Genomic DNA, 20,413 nt, shown 5'->3' with positions numbered 1-20,413 from the left:
ATTACTTTAGCCAGGAGTTCAGACCAGCCTAGGCAGCATAGCGAGACCCCCATCTCTACAGAAAAATTAAAAATTATCCCGGTGTGGTGGCCGAAGTCTGTAGTCCCAGCTACCCAGGAGGCTGAGGCAGAAGGATCACTTTATTTATTTATTTATTTATTTTTGAGACAGAGTCTCACTCTGTTGCCGGGGCTAGAGTGCCATGGCGTCTGCCTAGCTCACAGCAACGTCAAACTCCTGGGCTTAAGCAATCCTCCTGCCTCAGCCTCCCGAGTAGCTGGGACTACAGGCATGCGCCACCATGCCCGGCTAATTTTTCTATATATATTTTTATCTGTCCAAATCATTTCTTTCTATTTTTAGTAGAGACGGGGTCTCGCTCTTGCTCAGGCTGGTCTTGTACTCCTGAGCTCAAACCATCCTCCCGCCTCAGCCTCCCAGAGTGCTAGGATTACAGGCGTGAGCCACCGTGCCGGGCCTACATTATTTCATTTCTACCCAGTTCCAATTGTCTGGGGGCCAAATTTTTAACATATAAATTTAGTAGCTAAAAAAACCTTGAGGTTTTTATCTGCTTTAGTAAAGACATTTACCATGTGCAGCTTTAGCTCTTATCAAATTAATTTTGTTTTGTTCATTTCTACCAGTAACAGTCATTATGCATCGGACGAGAGGCTGGTAGCTTATGGGAGGCTGAGGCAGGAGGGTGGCTTGAGCCCAGGAGTCCCAGCCTGCAGTGAGCTACGATTGCACCACAACATTCCAGCCCCGGGCGACAGAGCCGACAGAGCAAGACCCCATCTCTAAAAAAAAAAAAAAAACCTGGTAGCTTGGGTTTATGTATCAGCTCAATTCGCAAGACAATTGTGAGTGATTTTGTGAAACAGAATTGGGAAAGAAAATGAGGGAGAGTAAAACGCACAGATATTGACACAGAGAGACCCTAAACGGGTGGGAAGACAGCGAGAGGTCATATCTATTCTGTTGGTTGCTGAGTTTTCAGGGTCCAAGTTCTCCCTGGTCAACCTGAAAAGGCCAAGACCACCCTTGAGAGCTCTTGTTTTCCCGAAATACAGACTAAGGCTGAGGGCAGCAGCTCATGCCTGTAATCTCAGTACTTTAATGTTGGAGACCAGCCTGGGCAACATAGCAAGACCACATCTCTACAAAAAAAAATTTTTTTATTAATAATTAGCCAGACGAGGTGGTGTGCGATTGTAGTTCCAGCTGATTGGGAGGCTGACGCGGGAGGAACCCCTGAGCCCAGGGGTTGGAGGCTGCGGTGAGCTGTGATTGCACCACTGCACTCCAGCCTGGGCAACAGGGTGAGCCTGTCTGTAAAAAAATTAAAAATTGAAAAAGAAAAACCGCTGGGTAAGCTAACAGCAAACAAAACAGCATGTGTTTAATTTGTCTTTCTTCACTTAAAACGGAGGCTGATCACTTCTCAGCTTCACTGGTAACTGAACTTCATTTCTGCGAATTGCCGGTTCGTGTGTGTCCTTTGCCCACTTCTCGCTAGATTAGGGACATTTTTCCAATTGCTTGCCAAGGGTTTTTATACAGAGGGACTTAGCTTCACTTGTTACGCCCCAACCCCAACCCCATTTGTTATTTGCCCTTTGACTTTGTGGTACGGTTTTTTTTTTTTTTAAGTACATTCCAGAGAAGGGCCAGGTCAACCCCCAGGAGTGGAGGGGACGGTGGTATGGTTTTTCCCTGCAAAAGGTTAAAAATTTTGTGCAGTCATATTATCAGCTTCTCTCTCTGAGTTTTGGTTTCTGTTTTCTGGCCAGTTCGTTGTGCGTTGTTTCTGCCCTGCCTTGGATGGGCCTTTCCACTCTAACATGCTTTCGAAAAGAGGTTCCTTGATGATTTCCTCTAGGTTTCTCCTGGTTTTGTTTTTCTCTTGTATAAACAGAGCCAAAGCTTATAAATCCTGGTTTTGGTTTTTGTGTTTGCCCTCTCCACCCCTCTGGGAAGAACGTCAGTGGAAGGTGAGTGAAAAGGGTTCAGATTGACGTTTCCCAAGGTCTGGACAGTTTGTTCAGTAACCGGCTCTGTACGACAGGTTGAGCACACGTGCTTTCCCATGTGGGCTGGGCCTGTTCCCCAGTCCGGTCCCTCATCGATCTGTTTGCCGCCTCCTGCTCCAGCCACTTGTTTCATGTGGGGACGAATGGGGACCCCAGCCATGGGCAGAGATCTGGACGGGGAGAGGAGTCAGGGAGTGAAATCAGGTGCTGGGAGCAAGTCCTCGGGCAGTTCCTGGGCGCTGGGCCCTGGCCAAGCCAGACAGGCACGGTTTATAGCGCTCCACCTCCGCGGGAAGGAAAACTCCACGTGGGCACAAAGGGCTAATGGCAGGGAAGGAGCGCAATCGCTGACTGCAGAGACGTGGGTTTCCGGGAAGCCACCCTCTGTGGCCAGGGTCCAGGTGCTGGGTCACCCCGTCATGAGCCGGGGCAAGAGTGGGCCAGGGTGGGCTGACCCACGGCGCAGACGCCCCCTTTCCCTCCTCCAAGCAGGAGGCCTCAGCAATGGTAAACCCTGCAGCCTGCTAAAAAGAAAACCTGTTGTTTAAAAAAAAAAAAAAAATCAGTGGTGTCCTCTGTGTTGGAACAGGGTGTTCTGAGAGTCACTTCCCGAGCTGCGGGGTGGAGGGGTCGGTCTGCCCATCCTCGCACTTCCCTGGCCAGAAATTTGCGGCCGCCCCATGAACCCTCTAGCCCCGTGGCCCACGGACCTCTATTCTTTTAATGTTTTAACTTTCTTGTAACTTTTTATTTTGATGTCACTTTAAGGAAAAGTTGCAAGAAATAGTACAAGGATTGCTCACATACCCTTCACCCAGATTTTCCGTTTATGTTTTTGCCATTTGCTCTATCACCGTCTCTCAGCTTTCTCTCTATCCACACACACATTCAGGTGTGTATATAGCATATAATGCACACTTATATATATGTATCTGGGTTCTTTACCTGAAGCATTTATGAGTAAGTTCAAGGCCTTGTGACACTTTACCCCTAAATACTTCATTCTCTCACATAACCACAGTACATTCATCAAAATCAGAAACATTGACACAGTTATCAAATCCAGTGTATTTAATATAACTCTATATTAAATAAAAGTCCAGGTCTGGCCCAGTGGCTCACGCCTGTAATCCTAGCACTCTGGGAGGCCGAGGTGAGAGGATTGCTCGAGGTCAGGAGTTCAAGACCAGCCTGAGCAAGAGCGAGACCCTGTCTCTACTAAAAAATAGAAATGATTTGGACAGCTAAAAAATATATATATAGAAAAAATTAGCCAGGCATGGTGGCGCATGCCTGTAGTCCCAGCTACTCGGGAGGCTGAGGCAGTAGGATCGCTTGAGCCCAGGAGTTTGAGGTTGCTGTGAGCTAGGCAGACGCCATGGCACTCTAGCCCGGGCAACAGAGTGAGACTCTGTCTATAAAAAAAAGTCCAATGAAATGAAACAGTTGGCCAGGTACAGTGACTCATGCCTGTAATCCCAGCACTGTGGGAGGCCAAGGCAGGAGGATCTCTTGAGGCCAGGAGTTCAAGACCAGCCTGAGCAATATTTTGAGACCCTGTTTCTACAAAAGGGAAAATTAAGGCTGGGCACAGTGGCTCCCGCCTGTAATCCTAGCACTCCGGTAGGCCAAGGCGGGAGGATCGCTTGAAACCAGGAGTTCGAGATCAGGCTGAGCAAGAGCGAGACCTCGTCTCTACAAAAAATAGAAAAATTAGTTGGGTGTGGTGGCTTATGCCTACAGTCCCAGCTACCTGGGAGGCTAAGGCAGGAGGATCCCTTGAACCCAGGAGTTCAAGGCTGCAGTGAGCTGTGATACCGCCACTAGAGCTTGGGTGACAGAGTGAGACCCTGTCTCAAAAAAGAAAGAAAGAAATATAAATAAGTTAATTAAAGTATTGAAGCAATGGCTCTGCTAAAAAAAATTTAGCAATCAAAAAATAAACTTAATGTAAAAATGTTTATTAAATAAAAGGAAGAAAATTTAAATTGCCCACTATGTCACCCTGGAGGTTAACACGTGTGTACCCTTCCCGTCTTGTCTTCTGTACCTACATACCTGGAAACATGCCTGCCACATGCCTGTACACACGTCTAGGTGTGCACTTATGTCTTGCTTACCTGAGTGTTTGACCTCGCAGCACAGCCTACGGAGCAAGGCTCAACCCAGGTGTGGTGAGGAGTGAGTTTCGGGCAGCCTGAGGTTCTCGCAGGTGAGTTGTTAATATTTTAACACATTGACTGCCACACTAGAAAAAATATTTTTCCCTGGGGCCATGGTGTTTTATTAAAACAAAGCGATCCTTTCTAGTTTGTTATTTTTTATTGTTTTCTGTGCAAGAGTTATGTGAAACATCCACATTTTTAGAATTAAATTGTCAGTATTAATTGTAATAATGAGAACATCAACAAGTAAGATTTTTACCAACCAACTGCAGGGTTTTGCTTCACGCCGCCCTGGGTTCAAAACTAGCCTGAGTTAAATACAATTCACGTGGCAGTCGATGTGTTAAAAATCTAGAGTGAGGCTGTGGGGTCTGTATACCCTATATACACCATGTGTGTTCCTACAGATGTATGGCTGATCTGTGGGGATATGTTCCAAGACCCCCACTTGGAACATATGCCTGAAACCAAAGACAGTATCGAACCCTGTATCATGTGGTATATAATTGTATAATCAATGCCACGGGGACATTCTTGGTTTTTTTTTCCTTTTTAAAGACAGTCTCGCTCTGTCATCCAGGCTGGAGTGCAGTGGAGTCATCATAGCTCACTGCAACCTACAACTCCTGGGCTGAAGTGATCCTGCTACCTCAGCCTCCCGAGTAGCTGGGACTACAGGTGTGTGCCATCACACCCGGATAATTTTTCTACTTTTAGTAGAGGCAGGGTCTTGCTCTTGCTCAGGCTGGTTTCCAACTCCTGGCCTCAAGGGATCCTCCCGCCTTGGCCTCCCAGAGTGCTGGAATTATAGGTGTGAGCCACCGTGCCCAGCCCACAGGGAAAATTCTTGAATTGCTAGATATTCAGAGCGGGAGAAAGAGGAGGTGGGCTGGGCTGGGGTGTGGGAGCCACATACTGGCTCCTTGGGAATTGCACACAGACCTGGGGTGGGCAGAGGAAGCTTGTCCTACCTGTGGATGGCACTGTCCTCACTGTCAAGGTGCTAGCCCGAAGGCTAAGATCCCAGGGTATTTAGGGACAGACCCAAATGTCAAGTAGGACCCAGGACAGAGCAGAGAGAAGACAGAAGCAAAGCAAAACAAAACCGGTTTGGGGAAGCCCTCACTCACAGCAGCGTGTCCTATAAAGGCCAGGATAGGCAGTGCCCTATGCACTAGGGCCAGGCTTGAAGCTCTGCTTGAAGCTGTCACACAACATGTAAACAATTGAGCAGGGCTGTGTCCTAGCAAAGAAAAAGAAGCCAAACTCTGTAACATAATTTTAAAGAGATTTATTCTGAGCCAAATTTGAGGACCATGACCCGGAGCCACATCCAAGAAGCCTTGAGCAAGTGGAACTTGCTGTGGTTGGGTTACAGTTCGGTTTTATACATTTCAGGGAGACAGGGGTTACAGGTAAAGTCATAAATCAATACATGGGAGGCATACTTTGGTTTGGCCCCAAAAGGTGGGCCATCTCAAAGTGGGGCTTACAGGTTATAGGTGGGTTTAAAGACTCTTTGACTTTTAATTGGTTAAACACATGACTTTGTCTAAAGGCTTGGAATGTTAAGATAAAGTAAGTCTGTAAATCAGAGAAAAGCCACTGGACATACATTTGTTGTGTAAACTGAGGACCTGCAGGTGTGTCTTGCATAGCCTTAGGCCTGGTAATGGGTTACAAAGGATGTCCCCAAGAAGGGAGGGGCCATGAAGAGGCAGGCAATTCAGTTTTAGGATAGCCCCTTGGCCAGGAGGGGGGTCCATTCAGTCACTGGTTGGTGGGGGTCGGGGGGAATCTTAAGATTTGATTTTAGTTCACAGTTCTAATACAGCTTCATTTATGAATGCTGAAATTTGAGTTTTACATGCTATGAAATTTTGGGTTCTTTGTGAACACTCTAAAAATGTAAAACCATTCTTAACCTAAGGGTCATACAAAAACAGGTGGCAAGCTGGGGCTAAGTCATTTTTGTCATGCCGTGTCAGCAGGCAGTGTCAGAGAGGCAGCTCTGGGTGTGACCTGTGGACCTTCCCCAGAGCAGGATCCAGGAGGGAGGACATGGAGACCGTCACGAGTGTCCACGGCAGTGGGAAGAAGGGCTCCTGCCAGGGGAGGAGGCCCCCCCCCCCGGGCCATGCTGGGCGCTGTGGGAAGCCGGCTTCGCTCCGAAGGCTGCTTGAGTGGGCACCCGAAGTTGGGGTGCACTCGGGCTGGGGCCTGGGTGTCGTCAGAACTCCCGAAAGATTGTTTTCAATATAATCTGCAGCAGGAAGAGACGACACAAAAGCCTCAGAATTGGAGCCGCTCTCCCCAGGGATTAAAGAAACGGGGTGTCTTTCTTAGGCTCGTTCCTTTCTTAGGTTTTCTGGATGTTTGTTCTTTCCTCAGTTAAAAAAAGTAATATGTGATTTTAAGCTGTAGTATAAAGAATTAAAATTAAAATAGAAAAAAAATAAAATAAGAGAAACAAAAAGAGGAAGGAAAAAGAAAATAATGTGATGAACTAAAAAAATCAATAAAAAAACTAATACGTCCACATTCGTGGTAGAAACTGTAGATTTTTAAAATGTGGACTTTTAATACCACGGATAGATGGTTTTTCATATGCACACTGCGCCTCTAACGGCCCAGCTACTTACGCAGCAGGAAACCAGGAATACACTAGATCAGTTGTTTCTCGGGTTTTTGCTCTCACAACATCTGCTCTGAACCAGTTTCTCATATCCTAAGTAGTTTTCACAAATGTGATCTTGTTGCCTGATTATAACATAATTCAACCTTCCTAGATACTTAGGTTGTTTCCAAGTTCTAAACATTAACAAAGAATGTCTTTGAGTGTCTCATTGACAACACTGAAGTGACATTCCAAGCGGTAGAATTACTGGGTCGGTGGGTTTGGACGCTCTTTGCCACCCTGAGCCCCAGACATGTTGGGCAAACTCAAGCTCCCAACAGCAGAACCCTGGGGAGCTCAGGGCATTAATTTTTCTTTTCTTTCTTTTTTTTTTTTTTTTGAGGCAGAGTCTTGTTCTGTCATCCTGGCTGGAGGACAGCGGTGTCAGCCTAGCTCACACAGCAACCTCAGACTCCTGGGCTCAAACGATCCTCCTGCCTCTGCCTCCCACAGTGCTGGGATTACAGGCCACTGCACTCATCCGGTTTTTGCTTTTATTCTAGACACGGACAGGCCAACACTTTCTCCACCTGTCTCTCTCCCCCCAGGTAGCCACGCGCAGATCCCCTCTGTGTGCCCAGGACCAGACTCCCCACGGATCAGCTGGGGCTGCTCCAGAGGGAGGAGAAGTGTGTAGGAGACAAGTGCAGCATTCAACTCTGGCATCAGCACCCAGGGGTCCCCCAGCCTGCTGGATGCCAAAGAACCAGGGGTGGCCCCTTTGTGCAGCGCTGCCCACCATCCCTGCTTGCGTCTGAGGGGCTGGGACGGGAGCCCCACTGTCCACCGTGAAGGGGGCTGCTGGGCAGCTGGGAAGGGACGAGGCCCCACCTGCGTGAGCACGTCGTCCTTCTGGGTCAGATTCTCAATGATTTCAAAGTGATCCACATTGCGGAGCTCTTCAAACGAGGCTTTCCACCCGCCTCGGCGCAGGGTCTGGGCAGGAGAAACGCGGGAAGGGGAAGGGTGAGGCTGCAGGAGGGGAGGCTGGGACCCTCCTCACCAGGCCCGGCCTGCTCGGGAGCTCAGTAGGTATTTGCTGAATGAATGACTGATAGTCTTCGGGTCCACTTGGGTGAAGGCAAGAAGATAATGAGAAGATCACATGACCCTTGACCTCCGGCCGCAAACTGGGTGCTGGGAGTACCTGATAAAACTCCCTGGACTGTCGCTGGAATTCGGGGGAGTCGTGCTGGCCCACGATCACCAGCACCTGGCAGGTGGGATCCGCCGGCTGCGTCAGGGCCGTCAACAGCTGGGGGCTGTTCCTCTGAGCATCCTCTCTGGTGGAGGGGTGTGCGGGGTGTGTGGGAGTCAGGGCAGGGAGCAGCCAGGCTCCAGCTGGGGCTGGGGTGGGTGGGGGACTCACAGTGTCAAGTGGAGAGGGGCGTTCTGCGAGGTGCACAGGATGGGCTCCAGGTCGTAGACCCCACTCACCAGGAAAAAGCCTGGGAAGGGGAAGAACAGTCCCATGGCCAGGCTCAGGTGGAGCGAGACAGGCAGCCCACCCTCCAGGCCAGAGGGGCAAACGGGGGGGGGGGGGGTGGCAAGAGGAAGCAGAGAAGGCCCTGCTCACAGGGCTCAAAGCCCTTATGGTCAAGCCACTCCCAGCTGTGGGGATTTGGAACAGCTGGTCCAAACCCTCAGGCCCGTCTGGAGGGTGAAGGCCGCCCAGCCAGGCTGCAGTCCCCGTGGAAACCTTTGAGGTTGGGCATGACTCCAAGCTTGGTCCAGTCGGTCAGGAGCATCATGGCAGCCAGCTGGGCCCCTGCTGAATGTCCACACAGGTAAATTCCCCTGCAATGGGACAGAGCAAAGAGCTGCATTTGCATTAAGTTTCCCCAAAGTGTCAGGCCAGTACCGAGAGGTCCCACTTTGCCTTCTGCTCCACAGGCCAGAGGGGCAGCGTGGCTGCGTCCAGTGGGCATGGTCCTCCCACCCAGCATGGTCCAGCAAGCAGGAAACGTGCAGCAACACCCACTCATTGCACGGGTACCGCTTCTGCACAAACGCGGTGCTCCGCACCACCTGGTCTACCATCCGGTCCAGGTTGCCTGCACAGAGAGCACGAGCCAGGTTGGGGGCTCCCGCCCCATCAAAGCCCACAGGCCCTCGGACCTGCAGCAACCACCCCTGTTACCTCTGGGGGCAATGTCATAAGCCACTGTCACCACGGCCACTCCTTGTGCTGTCAGGGGCTCCACCATGAAGGCAGATTCGTCTTTACTGCAGAAAGAGACAGACAGTTGGAGGCAGCTTGACCACTGTGCTGCTTCCCCGTGTCCTGGGCACGCCACGTGCCCTACGTTCGGCCACTCAGAGTGTGGCCTCTCTCACTGCAAGCGCACGTCCTGGGAGAACTCTGCTCGGTCACTCTGGCTTTTCCCTTGACTGGAGAGTGGGCTGGACGTGCTTCTCACTGTGGGGACTGGGTTGAACTGCGTCCCCCAAAAAGACATGTCCAAGTCACAACCCCCAGATCTTATGAATGTGACCGTGTTTGAAAATAGGGTCTTTGCAGATGGCATTAAGAATCTTGAGGTGAGATCATCCTGGATTAGGGTGGGCCCTGAATCCAATGACTGGTGTCCTTGTAAGAAAAAAGAAGGGGGATTTCAGGCACAGAAACTCAGAGTGCAGCTGTGGACGGAGCAGACCGCAGGGTTGCAGCCGCAGGCCAGCGAGCATCTGGGCCAGCCGAAGCTGGAGGAGGCAGGAAGGACCGTGCTGAGAGCTTCGGAGGGAGCCCGGCCCTGCCCACTGCTTGCTGTCTGGCGTCTGGCCTCCAGGATGTGGGAGGACATGCTCCGTTGAAGCCGCCAGCGTGTCGTGTTGCAGTTGCAGCGGCTGCAGGAGACCAACCCAGCTGGGAAAGCACAATCTCCCTTTTGCTCCAGGATCCGAATGCCCCACTCACCTTCCACACTGCCAGTATCCTCCGTGGACAAACACGAAGATAGGCAAGGCTGTAAAACCAAGGGGGTGCGTGGGTGGGGCTGGCCCCTGAGCCCTGCGGCAGAACCCCCAGCCCCTGCGCTGACCTTCAGGTGCCTCGGGGGGAAGGTAGATGTCCAGTGTCTCCCCTTTGGCGTCTCCGTAGGGGACGTGCAGCAGGCTCCTCCCGGTGGCCCGGGCCCTCCTGGTGGCTGTCTCAGAAACAGACACGTCACTGTCAGCACAAGCTCAAGTGGCAGCAATTTCTGATTCTGCTGGGGTAGAGCCCTTTTGGCTGAAAGCTCCCTTGGGTTGACAAGTCAGCTTCAGCTGTGAGCACCCCCCAGGAAAGAGGACTCCCCAGTCCTGGCGTCTGTCTCCGAGGGAACCGGGTTCTGGGTGGCACCTCTCAGCACCACGTTACCACATGCTTATTGTCTGCACTTCGCTGTGCTGTGCGCTCTAGGAAGCACAAATGTTCCCAAATATTTGGAAAAATAATCTTCTAGGGAAACAGGATAGAAACTCACTTGAAACCAACAGAAAATGGAGCAATATGAATATATAATGAGTGCCACAACGGAAGAGCTCAGAGCAATGCGGACATTGGCTACGGCCCAGGTGGGGAGAAAGGACGAAGGGCGCCGCGAGGGAAACAGGTGTGGAGGCGGGAGCAGCTCTGCTCACGTTTGAGTGCGGAAGTGCCCTCCAGATGTTCCCCGACATCACCAAACCCAGGCAGATGAGCTCCTCCAACCCTGGGCTGGAGACAGTGTAGACTGTAAACTCTTCGGGAAGGCAACTTGAAAATATGCAACAAAGCCCCCAAGTCCTTATCTGCATTTATTACAAGGGAATAATCAGAAATATTGCCAAGGGTTTGTCTTAAGGATGCTCGCAGCAATGCTGTGTGTAAGAGCAACAGCACTGGACACAGCCCACGTGACCTGGAACGGACCCGTCACTACGGTACGGTGCACCCGTCCCTCTGTGCTTTCCATCCAGGCATTCATCATTCTTGACAGACACTTTTCCAGGTGACCACCTGTCCACCACCATCACTGGAGCAAACTCTGTGAGGACAAGGGCTTTGTTTTGCCCACCTCTGTACACCCAGGACTGGATACACAGTAAGCATTTGAAAGAAAACTGTGTAAAAAGAAAAGGAAATTGTGTAATGAATCTGTACTTCAAATAAGCAAGGCTCGGTCAACTGAATATCTGAATGAAAACGTTCTTGACCCCTACCTCAGCCCACACACAGAGAGCCACTCCAGATCGGACCAGAAAGCTTTTAGAAAAGAAAACAGATCTCTGGAACCTCCCAGTCAGCAAAGACTGCATGAGCAGGACCCCAAACGTGCTAATCAAAAAGAAAAAACTGAAGAGTATTTTGTTATGTAAAGAGTCAAAACGGGTCCCACAAATACCACATGGCATGAGCTGAAGATAAATTCTGAATCAATCTGGCCAGGCGTGGTGGCTCACACCTGTCATCCTAGCACTCTGGGAGGCCGAGGCTGGAGGATCACATGAGGCCAGGAGTTCGAGACCAGCCTGAGCAAGAGCAAGACCACCGTCTCTACTAAAAATAGAAATAATTAGCCAGGAACTACTAAAAATAGAAAAAATTATCCAGGTGTGGTGGTGCACACCTGTAGTCCCAGCTACTTGGGAGGCTGAGGCAGTAGGATTGCTTGAGCCCAGGAGTCTGAGGTTGCTGTGAGCTAGGCTGACGCCATGGCACTCTACCCGGGCAACAGAACCAGACTCTGTCTCAAAAAAAAAAAAAATTCTGAATTCGACTGGGTGTGGGGGGCAGCCAGCAGGTCCGGGGCGGACGCAGCATCTTTCTGTGTAACTTCCCTTTGCTGCCCCAGACTGCAGCTGGGCACAGCGACATTCATCACGAGGTGGGGGCCCCCAGAATCTGGAAAGGTCTGTTGCTGCAGCATCACCAGTTATGGGCTGAACTGTGTCTGCCTCCCACCCCAAATTCCTATGTTGAAGTCCTAATCCTGGTACCTCAGAACGTGACCTTATTTAGAGATAGTGTCGTCGCAGATGTAATTAGTTAAGATAGTCATTAGAGTGGACCCGTAACCTAATATGGCTGCTGTCCTAATAAAATGAAGAAATTTGGACACAGACACACACAGACACACACACACACACACACACACACACACACAGGCATTACACCTCCACAAGCCAAGGAGCTACCAGGATCTCAGAGGCTGAGGTCTTCCCTAGCGCCCTAAGAGGGAGCACCGCCCTGCCAACACCTGATTTTGCACTTTTGGCCTCCAGAAGTATAAGAGTATTCTCTAACACTTCTAAGAATCTGTAAAAATTTTAAAAAAATAAAACTAAATTAAAAAAACCCAGCACTGTGAGAGAATCCCTTTCCGTTGCTAAAGCTACCCAGTTTGTGGTGCTTTGTTATGGCAGCCCCAGCAAACTGATAGACCACTCCCTTTCTTCGCAGAGTGGACACCATTGTTCTAGAAGGCCGTAGCCACTTCAGGGGGTGTTGGCAGATACAAGACTCTCTGGCTCTTGAGACAAATCTCCATCGGGGGGCCCCTGACCAGAATATTGGCTTCCACCCCCTTCCCTGCAGCCCACCCCCACCTGGACTGAAGAAGGACACGCTGATAAAATGATCCCCAAGAGATGTTAGTAAGTCGGGCACTGTCAGGGGACCCTTGGGGTGCTGGGTTGATCTCCCCAAAAGATATGCAGTCCAGCTCCCAGCAGACACCACGAGGAGCCTGCATCTCAGAGAGAGCTCTGAGTATTAACCTGCAACTTGGGGTCCCCGACCTCAGTGGCCACCGGGGGGGCCCCCCAAAAACTATGCTTCCCTCAAGTAGGGGATTGATTCTGCAACTCCAGAGGGGTGAATGGTAGGAGGGGAGTAAGCATCAGACTGAGAGCTCACAGAAGCAGTGTTGGCGCCAGTGTGCGCGAACTGTCACGGCGGCTGTCTGCATTCTGGCTGGACTGCCCAAAACCAGGAGAAGTCAAAGTGATGGCAGATGCCAAGTTTCCCGTGTGCCAAAACCCAGCACGAGTCTGCCTTCCCAGGACACCAGAGTGGTTGCAAAACCAGTTTTGCCAGCACCAAGCACGTCAGCAACCCCTGCCTTCAGAGGGGCTCTGGGTGAACTGATAAGGTGCTCTCTGTGTACTGATAAGGACAGGTCTCCAAGAAATACTAAGTGAAACAGCATGGCAATGCCTTTTACCGTGTGCCTTCTGGATTAAAGGGAGGGAGCGCGTGTCCCTGTCAATAGAAGCCGCCTCCTAGAAGCTGCCTTGGAGGGTGGGAGACGCTGGGCAGATGAAGAGGGCAGGGAACGCTTCACTGATAATGCTTTTGTGCAGTTTTTAACCATGTAAACATATTATTTCTTCAAGAGAAAGTGCCATTCACTTATTTTTTAATCAGTGCTCCATTATTATATTATAGCTCATGACCTTCACAGGTGAAATTCCCCTAAACCTTTAAACATAGTTACAAAATAGGATTCAATTCTAATAAACACTTCAAAGTTTAATCACAGGTCAGTGTGGTGGTGGCTCAGGGCTCGAGGGTGGGGAACCGCCTGAGGCCAGGAGCTGGAGACCAGCCTGGCCACACAGCAAGACCTCGTCTCTACAGTAAATAAATAAATAATGATAATAAAGAAGAAACTAGAATCACATACTGGATTCACTTAACAGAATCTTGTGGCTCTAATCGATTAAAACGTACCCATTTGGAAATGGCCTGATTCTGCTCAGGGTGTCCTGTGCGTGAGGACGCACAGACAGCTTCTCTTTATTTCCTCTTTCCCAGTTACTCGATACTCTGTTCATGGCTGCATGTTAATTTATTCAACCAGCTACTCTGGTTGCTCTGGACGAACACCCTGGGGTCACTGAAGACCCCGCTCTTTCTCAAACTACATCTGATCCCTGGGAAGTCCTGTTGGCTTTTGTCCTGAATCCAGAGTCTCCTTCTCACCCTGGCTGGACCTCCCTTCACCTGTCCCCTGAAAGGCAGGGACCACCGCCCTCCCCATGGCTGTCCCTGCCTCCACCTGGACTCCCTACAGCCACAGCACCAGCCAGTTACAACGTGCACAAACCCCTCCCGGGGCCTGTCTGAGTCAGCTCAGGCTGCCATAACAAAATACCACAGCTTGGGTGGCTCTAACGACCGGAAATCTATTTTCTCACAGTTCTGGAGACTGGAGGGCTGGTGTCTGGTGAGGGCCGTTCCCTGGCCTTGCAGACTCAAAAACCATCCTTTGCTGAAGGCGTCTGGGCTGTCTCCAAGGCCACGAAATCACAAGCAACCCTGCCGTGAACAGCCTTGTGCATCCATTACTGCACCGTGAGCAAGCGTCTGGAGGAAGTGCTCTCAGGAGCGGAATTCTGGGTCAAAAGGTAGATGCATCCATCATTCTGAGGCCATTGCCAACTGCCCTCCCTGAGGGTTTGCCAACAACCCTGCCCTGGCACATTGTGAAGGTGCCTGAGCCACACATTCTCACGGGAATGGGGTAACCCGAAGGTAGTGATTTAATTAACACAAGAGTTCTCAAAGCATATGAACAGACTGCGTTAATGTGCTAAAACTAAGAAAAAGATCATGAAATTTATGTTCTAAATTGAATAGCAATTAAACCAGGCAGCTGTAGGAGTTCATTAGCACATATAAATCTCCCCAAATATTAAAAACCTCTACTGACCCTGAGAAAGGTAAATCGCCTCTCTCTAGGAGGTGGCTCAGCGGGCAGCGGGTGGGAGGGCAGCTGGGGTGCAGAGACAGAAATGAGGTGACCTCATTCCAGAGGTCACCATTGTGCCTCGCTCCAGAGTGTGACTCCTGCTAGCCCCCAGGGCCCTGAACACAAGGGCAGGAACACAGGAGGGCTTCAACGAGACACACCAGAATAAACCTTATTGCAAACTTCCTTTCTCATTAAAACAAAAATTGGGTTTCTATTATTCACAACCCAAAGTCTCCATCCAAACTCTTACAGATAAAAACTCCAGGCCCCAAGAAGCCGGCTCCACGGACCTGACCTGAGCATTGTGTTAGAGCTGTTAGGGGACATGGAGGCCAGAACCCCTGGGAGTAACCCAAGTATGGAGCAGAGAGGCCAGACAGATGGTCGCAGAAGGCTGAAGCTCCAGGGTTTATTACCTCATCTGGTTTCAGAGCTAATCACTCCCAGTTTTCCAATTCATTTAGGAAACAATTATTTGCATAAGCATCAGCCATGGGCCTGCACTGCTCTAGATGTTTGAGATAGAGTGGTGACTAAAATAGTCCAAAACCCCTACTGTGCCCAGCTGGCTGCTTAGTGAGGGCGACAGACCCTGAGAGATTGGATCAGGTTGGGGCCATGGAAGGCTGGGAAGAAGGTGCTGGGCAGAGACCTGAGCCACCCTTGAGCAAGGAGGCCTCAGGGACCTCACCTCTCCCCGGGCAGAAGGGAGTGCCTCTGGCCTGAGTGTCTGCCAGGGCCCGGGGCCAAGCTGGACAGGCTGGGCACCAGCTCAGGGTGGAGGGGAAGGTCTGGGGCTCAAGTCACAGTGAGTTCTTGGCCAAATCCCTGAGAACCAAAGTGAGAAAAGCCACGTGTTGCAGGAGGAGGGGAGGAGCACAGCAGAGGCTGGGAGGCAAGGGCTGCGGGACCAGGGGCAGGGGTCCGAGAAGACAGAGGCCTGGCCCCCAACAGCCAAAGTGGGCAACGACCCAGTGTCCGTGGGGTGAACAAAGTGTGAAACACGGCTTGGTCATAGGAAGGAGTGAAGCACTGACACGTGCCACAGGAAGGAGGAGCCTAGAAAACCCCGAGCCAGAGACGGCAGACACAGGCCACCCTGGCATAAGGATGGCATGCTCCCACTTACAGGACAGGCAGACCCGCGGGACTGAAAGCAAAGGGATCGTGGGGGGAGAGGGAGCGCCCGCGCACGCGCGTGGGGTTTCCTCTGGGAGTGATGAAAATGTCCTGTAAGTCGCCAGTGGCGACAGCTGCACAGCGCTGTCAATGTACGAAATGCTCCTGAATTTCCAAATGGTTAAAATGGTAAATTTTAAGTTATGAGTATTTTACTACGGTAAAAAAAAAAAAAAAAATGGGGGTTTGTATTTCCTACGCCTTCGTTTCCTTCCTTTCGTTTTTCTAAAGGAGAAGAGATGCAGCACGCCAAGGATGGAAAGGTCCGGGGAGACCGGAGCCTGTCAATCACGAGGCCACGCCCACCGCACCGGCGATTGGCTGTCCCGGGGAGGGGCGGGGCGGGGCCTGAGCACGGCGTTCAGGGCCGTCCGCGCCCGCGGGCCCGGGCGCCCTGAGGTTCGGGGACAGCGGGTCAGTTTACCCAGGGCCTCCCGAGAATGGCCCCATGCCCCCACTTCCCACTGCGGGACAGGGGCCGCGGCGCGACACCAACATCCTCGCGGCCCAGACCTGCCGGTGTCGCGAACCGGAGCTCGCCAAGCAACGTGATGAGCACCAAATAGGCTGAGAACGCGGTAGAAAATAGCGCGTCCCCCATCAAGAAGAGTTTTGTGCAACCTTTTTAACTATGCCTGTGTATTAAAATAGCATGTAAACTACTTTTTAAATTGTGGTAAAATATACATAAAATTCACCATCTTAACCATTTTTAAGTGTACAGTTCAGTGGCATTAGGCACATTCGCATTATTGTTTGACCAACTCCAGAACTCTTTTCGTCTTGTATGACTGAAACTGTCCCCATTCAACAATAACCCCCCATTCCTCCCGGCCTGCAGCCACTTGGCAACCATCCTACTTCCTGTCCTTATAAATCTGACTCTTCCGGGAGCCTCATTTAAATGGAATCATACAGTGTTTGACGTTTTGCATCTCGAAAAAATATATAGGCTGCATTTCGTTTATTGTAAAGTGTATGTTTACTGAAGGTCATGGTGAAACAAATTTAAAAGCTATTGGTAAGGAAATAGTTCTTAACACCACGCTTTGCTGGCTTCCTCCTGCTCTCTGTCCACTCAACAGCAATCAGACTCTGTCCCCCATGTCCCTGCCAAGGGAGGCCAGGCCTTGGTGGGGGATGAAGGGAGTCAGCGAAGAGAACATCCCCACTGCAAGCTAACATATCAACGTTTTAAGGATGAACGCAAATCAAAAATAAGAAAAAGATTTGCTTCTCCCTGGTATAAAAAAGGAAAGGCATTTATATCCCCTCCCTTTTCTTAGAGCATTTATTTTAGGAAAGTTATTGTAAATCTTTTCTCTGCTTCTTTGAGAGGGACGTAAATATTTTTAAAAGCTAAATAAGTCTCTGGCCAGTTTTGCAGTCTAGGAATGTCTTTCTCAAGGACATGGGGCCATTCTGAAATGCAATTCTCAAAGAAGATAACTCCAGATTCCGTGGGAGGGTAGGAGCAAAATGCCAAAAAGTCCATGATGAACAAAATATAAAAATTTTAAGCAGAGACAGGCTCCAACTTGGCACGTGCTTTACGTGCCTCACCCTAACCCCTGCCCTGTCGGCTTGCGATCTTCATCTGTGAGATGGGCCAGTTGTCCTTGCAGCACCCCCTGTCTACCAGGGCCGCAGTCAAAGGAAGGCAGGCGAAAGCCGGTTAAATCACAGCACTCCCCAGCCTACTGAGATTACTAAAGAGCGTTTCTGAGCACACAGGGCAGCACACTCCTTAGCTCCTGCTTTTTACACCCCACTCCCTTTCTCAATGGGGTTAGCTCTTTTATCCCTCAAAACAATTAAGGTCGGCAAACAGGTTTCCTTCAAAATCATGTATGTTTCACCACATGAACTTCCATCTCTATCAGGCAAATAGAGATGTATTTGGCACAGAGTTGGGCACAGCAAGGAACCCTAGGAAACAGCTCTATCCCTTATCTATTGGGACAAGGGGGATGGTGGAATGTGCTGGAAGAAATCCCCAACAAGTCTGTTCCTCCTCCTGGGTTATCTCTGTTTAGAAAACCACTAATCCCAGGAACCCAGGCAGCTGCCTCTGAAAGGCTGGTCCAGCCTGCTGAAGCACAGCAGACTCGCCAACACCCAGTGTTCCCGACTGGGCAAACACAGGCTGGCTGTGTCCATAACCACACTTCTTCCTTGGTGCCTGCTGTCCAACCCAGCACAAATACTTCCCCAAGTGTTCAAATCGTGGTGCAGCACTCTGCAGACACAGGGCAGAGATGAAAATTTTCCTTAAGACTTTACTAGTTTATGGGTTCCCAAGCCCTGATTTTATTAAAGAAAAAAAAAAAAAAAGCCTTCCTTGCTTTTTATAAATGGCAACAGCATTCCACATTCAGCAGTGGAGGGAGAATCTTCCTTTTTCCACTTTACCTTCCTATGAACCATGGCATATGGCCTCATGGGCCTGGGTATGGTTGGCTAAGAGGGGAGGTTGAGCATGGTCAACCCAGTCCTGGACTCTACCCAGGCCTCCCCTGCTCCACTGGTCCTTGCATTGAAGGGCCCTGGGCACCCACCCATAAGCAGGGGAAGCTTACAAAGCACCTGGTGGCGGGGAAACGGCCCTCAAGGCTCAGGTGGTGCAGCACCTCCTCCCTCCCTGCAGCATTCTGAACCACTGCCACATGCACCCATGCCACCCAACTCGGCCACGGAGAGGTCACACCAGTACCCTCGATTCCTATCTGTGAGTGAGTCCTCAAGGCTTCCTCTGCTCCCAGTCGGACGACCCATCTGCTCGGGGAGTATTGATTCTCCAACTCCTGTAGGACACAGACACAGGCTCTGTAAGACCTTCATTCTCAACACAGAGTGTGCCTCACCCCTGCACATGCCTGGATGTTCCTCTCTGCCTTCAGAAGCCCCCTCCCCAGTATCCCAGGCTCCTGAATATGCCCTCAGCTTCCTTCAATCTCCTCCAGCCTCCAGCCTGGCAATCTGCCCCCCACCCTCCTCCCACAGGGTACCCCATTAGCTGCCTCAGACACAACATCGAAGATGCCCTCAGATCCATGGTCTAGAGGTACCCCAGCAACAGCTGTGCCTTTAACCAGCCAACCACCTTAAGGGGAGACAAGGTTCCATAAATGTGTCCAGTTAATGCCATCGGGTGGGCACCACTCCCACAGCAGCTAGGACTACAGGAGGCCAGGCGGCTGGGGTGGCCACTGCAAAGGAGCTCATCTTCCTGGAAGGGGTGCAATTCTGACTGCAGGAGGACCCAGCACAGTCAAAGGCACAAAAGTGAGGGGGAAGGAATCAAAGGTCAGTTTGCAAATGCTGAAGTAGTCTGGTAAGACTGGGAAGCTGGGGCTGGAGGAGGGAGGGCCGTGGATGTCAGGCTAATATGTTCAGACTTAATGCAGAAACTAACAAGGAACAGGGTTTGGGAGAAAGGCCTCAAAGCCCACATCATGGGAAAACTGAAGACCTGCCTGAGGCCAAACACCATCACTTCCTGGCGTTTTATCCTGGGCAAGTTAGGTAGTCTCTAGGACTCAGTACCCTTATTGGTAGAATGGACATAATGGCCGCCTCACAAGGTTACAGCGATAAGGGACAGAGAAGGGAAGCGAACACCCAAGTGTGGGTTGTCTCCTCGGCCAGTTGAATGGGGCTCTTGGCCAGAGGTCCTTGGATCTGCACAATCTATACCTGTGAAGTTTATTATCTGTAGGATGCTTACAGCCACACCTGACCTACTCCGTGATTGCTACTGTCATCTTTATTCCCATTATTTATGATAATGATAACGCAGTCGGTTTCTGAGAGTCCCCTGATCGTGTAGGGAAGTGTGTGTGTGTGTGTGTGTGTGCGTGCGAGAGACAGAGAGAGAGAGATAAATATGATTTCTGGGGGCAGGATCTATAACTTTCGCCAGATTTTCAGATGTGTCCACGACTGGAAAAAGAACCACTGCCTAAAATGCAGGAACACTAGTTAGGAAATTATAATCGAATGATAATCAAAACAAGTGCCAGGTACCGTACCATGTACTCTGCGTCATTTCCAAAACAGACCTGAACACATTGCATAAGCTCAGTTCAAGATCGGAAACTTTGGCCTCTAACCTCCTGCGGGCCTGTGGATATTAACCAGGACTTCCATGTTCTCTATCCTTAAAATCGGGCTAACAAAAATCTCCCTGCGGCAAGAAGTAAAACAGATCACAGTGCTCAAAAATGCGCGACCTGGCACACAGTAGACGCTCAACGTGCCCCGTGGAGTGATCTAGAAGGCCGCTGTCTCCTTCTTGGAATTCCAGTGTAATCACTGAGCTGATGACAGTAATCAGCTCCCGGGTCACCAATGAGTGGAGCTCGCGGCGCAGCCCCCCGCCCCTCCCTGCAGCCCGCCTACCTCTGCAGACATACTCTTCCAGGGAGCCTCGGGCCCGCGGCCCGCCCCGTGCACATCCATCACGAGGTCCAGCCAGCGGCGCGCGCCCAGCCACTTTATCCTCGGCGGGTGAGGCGGGGCTCAGATCAGGCCCCGCCTCAGGCCCCGCCCACTCCCGGAGCCCGTCGGGTCCTAGCGCGTTAACCCGCCCTCTCCTGTGGGCGGGACCAATTTCCCGCCGCGCCCGCTGATTGGCCC

General features: G+C 50.9%; 1 protein-coding gene across 4 annotated transcripts; it reads right to left on the bottom strand.

Annotated features, from left to right (window-relative positions):
- Positions 1–5,468: 5,468 nt before the first annotated feature.
- On the bottom strand, positions 5,469–20,255 carry AFMID (arylformamidase). 4 transcript variants are annotated; one of them, XM_069482914.1, is made up of 11 exons: positions 20,177–20,255; positions 18,489–18,579; positions 9,920–10,024; positions 9,796–9,844; positions 9,019–9,104; positions 8,860–8,932; positions 8,578–8,675; positions 8,248–8,326; positions 7,996–8,161; positions 7,710–7,814; positions 5,470–6,464 (listed from the first exon to the last, which is right to left on the bottom strand). In XM_069482914.1, exons 1-11 carry the CDS (start codon positions 20,234–20,236, stop codon positions 6,432–6,434), a joined length of 945 nt encoding a protein of 314 aa, XP_069339015.1. In that variant the 5' UTR covers positions 20,237–20,255; the 3' UTR covers positions 5,470–6,431. The 4 variants fall into 4 exon arrangements, with proteins under 4 accessions (XP_069339018.1, XP_069339015.1, XP_069339016.1 ...); XM_069482915.1 differs by having other exon boundaries at positions 8,026–8,161; XM_069482916.1 differs by lacking the exons at positions 8,248–8,326; positions 8,578–8,675; positions 8,860–8,932; positions 9,019–9,104 and having other exon boundaries at positions 8,026–8,161.
- Positions 20,256–20,413: the final 158 nt, after the last annotated feature.

The sequence above is a fragment of the Eulemur rufifrons genome, chromosome 9 (assembly GCF_041146395.1).
Source record: "Eulemur rufifrons isolate Redbay chromosome 9, OSU_ERuf_1, whole genome shotgun sequence".
Lineage (NCBI taxonomy): Eukaryota > Metazoa > Chordata > Mammalia > Primates > Lemuridae > Eulemur > Eulemur rufifrons.
Note: the sequence above shows the minus strand (reverse complement) of the source record. Positions and strands in the feature narration are given on the sequence as shown.